This window comes from Carlito syrichta, unplaced genomic scaffold (genome assembly GCF_000164805.1).
Source record: "Carlito syrichta isolate Samal-C Ts95f unplaced genomic scaffold, Tarsius_syrichta-2.0.1 Scaffold309773, whole genome shotgun sequence".
NCBI classification, from domain to species: Eukaryota; Metazoa; Chordata; class Mammalia; order Primates; family Tarsiidae; genus Carlito; species Carlito syrichta.
Window position 1 is genome coordinate 392,713 of NW_007253869.1, and position 4,436 is coordinate 397,148.

The 4,436-nt window shown below is 39.4% G+C and overlaps 1 protein-coding gene across 1 annotated transcript in view; it reads right to left on the reverse strand.

Annotated features, from left to right (window-relative positions):
• Window positions 1-720: 720 nt before the first annotated feature.
• The window catches only part of NGDN (neuroguidin), an 11,271-nt gene continuing 7,555 nt past the window's right edge, over window positions 721-4,436 (reverse strand). The window contains exons 4-11 of the mRNA XM_008067776.1: window positions 3,500-3,637; window positions 3,165-3,249; window positions 3,035-3,087; window positions 2,658-2,781; window positions 2,403-2,571; window positions 1,519-1,675; window positions 1,327-1,384; window positions 721-894 (exon numbers count right to left, since the gene is read on the reverse strand). Coding sequence (XP_008065967.1) covers window positions 875-894; window positions 1,327-1,384; window positions 1,519-1,675; window positions 2,403-2,571; window positions 2,658-2,781; window positions 3,035-3,087; window positions 3,165-3,249; window positions 3,500-3,637 — 804 coding nt within the window. The 3' untranslated portion in view covers window positions 721-874. The remainder of the gene's footprint in view (window positions 895-1,326; window positions 1,385-1,518; window positions 1,676-2,402; window positions 2,572-2,657; window positions 2,782-3,034; window positions 3,088-3,164; window positions 3,250-3,499; window positions 3,638-4,436) is intronic.

Below are 4,436 nucleotides of genomic sequence, written 5' to 3' on the forward strand. Positions count from 1 at the left end.
AATCCTCTCACCTCAGCCTCCCAAAGTGTTGGGATTATTATAGGCGTGAGCCACAGTGCCAGGCCTAAGCTAAAAAATTTTTAGTCTGCCTGCCTATTGGCATTCTTTTGGAAGCTCTTTGTAAAGGGCTGGCCCTTACTGACTCTAGTAAGCCAAGACCTTAGTTGAAGGAGGGTCAAAGAGGTCGAAAAACAAGACTATACTGACTCTTTAGTCTAGCCTTCTCATTCACTCTACTATACTCTACAAACTCTCAGTAACTGACCAAAGATCAGCCCTACATTCATGCTATTTTAGAAAGAAAAGAAAAACATTCAGAGAAGTAGAGACAATAACAATTCTTGCTGATGTGGAAAGGATCTACCTTGCTTTTCATGCTACACAAGCTCCAAAGGTTTCCTGAACAACTAATGCCACCTGGTGGCCAGGCCAGATAAATTAATAAAACGTAAAATCCATGTGTTTCAGATATCTGTACTGTATTACCCAAATCATACAGGAAGCTGGGTCAACATGGATTGGAAGAGTTGATTATACCGCTATTATCGCCCAATATTTTTCTGTAAAATAACCAATTTCTAGTTTCTGGGGAAAATATATTATTAAAGACAACTATATAAGCCAAACTTTATACAGCCACAATTCCAAAACATCTCATCTTTCCCTGTTAACCACCCATTCACCAAAAATGCCCCACACCCAGTAATTCCAGTCATACAATACATGTGCAAAAGGGGCTTTAATTTGTAAGTTAAATTAATTTTATTAGTAAGCAAACAATCAATGAATTCCAAGGGGGAAAAAATCTATACACAATGAAGTTAGAAGTATCCCATGATGACAAAAAAATATATATAACTATGTGCACCCATAATCACCGCCGCCTCCGAAAACCTGGAAGGAAGGGAAACCAAGAATGAGGCAAAGGACAGTTAGAAAAGCTGAAGGGATAGGAAAAAAGGATATCTAGAGAAAAGGGCTCAAAAGTGGTGGGTCTCCTAGGCAGTATTCTCTGTATCTTCCTAGAAGTAGGAATAAAAATGCAATGGGATAACAGTTCTCTCAAGTGATACTTGTATAGTTCCATTTAAGGAAGCCTAAACAGGAACTGTGGGACCTTAGAGATAGAATCTAGAGATTCCTTTTATGAATGATGCTGATTTTCAGCTTGGGAAAGAAGAAAAATAAAAGCCCACTTAAGGAGATTACTGCCCAGTAGGTAAGAGATACAACAGGGGTTGATGAGACCCAGGATGGCAAATCCTGAGAGTCCCAATTCATACTCCCCACCTTGCCCTTAATCACCTAAGTCCCAGGTTCACTAACCTTTTTTCTTATGACCTTTCTTAAGTATCTTCTTCCTCTTCTTAATAGGATTCTGGTCCTGGAGACAGATGAAAAAGGGAAGGAATGGCAGTGCTCTTCAAAGTGTCAGCATCCCTGCCCAAGTTCCTCACTGTAATAAGTCCCACATATATTTGGTTAAAAGCATGACCTACTACTGTATCTCAATCTCACCTCATCAAGAAGAGCAGTTCCTCCTGTCAAAGCACTGATGTCACTGAAGTGTGTAAGGGAATGAAGCTGTGAACTCATGACATTTGCTCGCTTTCGCCGTCCTTTCTCTCGCTTACTGACACTCAAACGCACCATCATACTTTCTTCATAGTTAATCCTGCCAGAGAAAGACATTGTTTCTAGCAGGCTCATACCATGGAAGTGGAAAGTTACAGCCCAGAACCTGGATATTTACTCACCCCTTGTTCAGAGTTAAGAAGTTTCATAGCAAATCAACACAGTATTTAAGTAAAGACATACTGAGCTTCCTTAATGACATGTTCTCTGAGTTAAAATTTCTCTCATCATAGAGCTGAATCCATAGTTCATACAGAGTACTATTTAAAATATCATGCCAAAAAATTCTTATATTTCAGCTCTGTAAACAAGATTCCCTAAATGGGCTCATTCAGACAAATCAATCAACAGTAGAGACTGTACTGGGGCAAGGTTGATGAGTCTGTATTCAAGATACAACTGCTTTTCTTCTTTCTTTCCCTGAACATATCTAGCACTCTCAATGCCATTATAAAAATCAGCCTTTATTACCTTCTACACAAAAATGAGAACTGTAACAGTGAAATACAGAATTTTAAAGCCCTACGATGTGGAATTGCATATACTCCTCTCCATTCAGCTTCTGCTTCAGCCTAGGTAGTAGAGGGAGGGGTACTTTTTTCTAGGTCCTATTCTGTACTTCAAACTCTTAATTCTTAGAAACTTTCATCTCAAGTTTTTCACTCCACTCCATTGGATCTCTTGGTACTAAACTTAGTTCCATTAAGTCAAAGCATGAGGACAGGTGTCCACAGTGTAGAAATAATTTCTGATACAAGGGCTCAGACCTGTGTTGGTCCTCCTGACTCTGGCGAGTAATATGAGGATGCCGAGCATCACGGATTTCCTCTGGAGCATCTGAGTACTGCTCCTTAAGTTCACGAATGACAGAGCTGCTCAATGCCCGTCTCTTGGCTTGCTCCAGACGCTTCTTCTCCCGTTCAGCTTCTGTTTCATCTATATGATAAACATCAGCAGCGTTATCCAGAACAGAGAAAAGGAGAAGTCATTCATGCTAAGGAGGCAGCAGCCACAATTCATACCATAATGTACTGGAACCAAACGTGGTGGAACATACTTCTTTGATACTCCTTTAACAGATTTCTTCCCTGAAACCTCAGACTGACCATCCTCTGCTTCATCTTCTTCCTCATCCTCAGAGTTCAACTGCAAGGGGAACATTATGTCTGCAAACTTAGAAAGCATTAGCCAGACAAGCGGAAGAAGATCCAACACTGGAGTACCCTGGGGAGGTGGGAATATAAACTAAAGGGAGAAAAGGGACTCTCATACGCAAGCACTCTAAAGCACAAGCTGGAAAATCAAGTCATAAGAGAATCCCTGAAAATCCAGATCACCATGCAGTTCATTTAGGTATAACTCCCTCAGGAAATATCAGGAAGATAATGCAACCTCTTACCTTGCTCATCATATTGCTGGGATGAGGCTTAAAGCGAAGTGGGTCATTCTCACCTGAAATAAAAAAGAGATTTTACAAAATATGGAACTGTATAATGGTCTTACAACTTTATAATGGTCCCTGAACTTACTAAGGCTTCCTGTCACTGCAGTCTTGACCAGTTTGTCAATTTGATACTTCAGTTTTTGGTCCAAGGGACGAAGCTTTTCCAAAACCTACAATGTGGCAGTTAAATAGGATTACATTACATTCCCAAAATCAGCACACACCAGAGTCCCTATGTTAATGTGCCAGATAAAACATCAAAATGTGAACAAAGTAGAGCAAATGAAGAGAAAAATACTTTTTTTCATTTGGTTTCCTTACTTACATTTGAGAACACTACTTAAACGAGAGTGACTGCTTAATAGCCTTGGAGTCCAAGATTCAGAAACCTAAAACTCCAAGGTGCCAAATGCTTCATACCGTGCGAATCTCCACCAGTCTCAAAACTGCAGCATGTCCCTGGAGAGACCCTCCTGAGGCTTTATCCATGATGAGGTAGCTCAAATCCATAAGGTACATGAGCAGCAGCTGGTCTTTCACTTCTAAGAAGCTGAGACCCTGAGTTGAACAAAACATTAAGAGATGCAGATTTGGTTTTAGGCAAAGAATCAGGTCAAAAGCCTAGAATAAACAGGATGTTTTTCCAAGTTGAAATTTTTCCCAATCAGATCATATAAGATATCTGAAGTCGTTTCAACAAGTAGCTAGACCTGAGGTGGCCAATGGAGAAAATTATGCTAACACAAGAGAAGCAAAGCTCAGAGAATTAATGGAAAACAACAAGAACAAGAAAATCAATAAAATATTCCCCCAGAAAGATTATAGCAGTTTTGCAACCTCAGAGCTACTGACATTTGAAGCCAGAAAATTCTTTGTTGTGGAGGGCTGCCCTAGGCATTGGAGGGTTTCATCAGTATCTTTGGCCTCTCCAAAGCTGTAACAACAACAATAAAAATGCCCATATGTTGCCAAATTTTAAAATAATAAACAAAATTACCAATTTTATCCCCATTCAGGAAAAAACAATGATCTAAAAAATTTTTTTAAATTTTATTTTAACAAAGTGGGGTACAATTCAGAGTTAGGTATACAAATGGTCATTATGCAGGTACCCTTGTTGATGAGGTGTGTCCCCCAGCTCCCCTAGCAGTTTCCCCAATACTGCCAATACCTTTTGTATAGTATTAAGTATTAAGGTAATTGTTCAAGGTCCACTTACGAGTGAGAATATGTGGTACTCAGTTCTTTGTTTCCATGATATATCACAGAGTATTAATAGACTCTAAGTCCATCCAAATTGCTGTGAAGTTCATAATTTTGTCCTTCTTTATGGCTGTGTAATATTCCATCATGTATA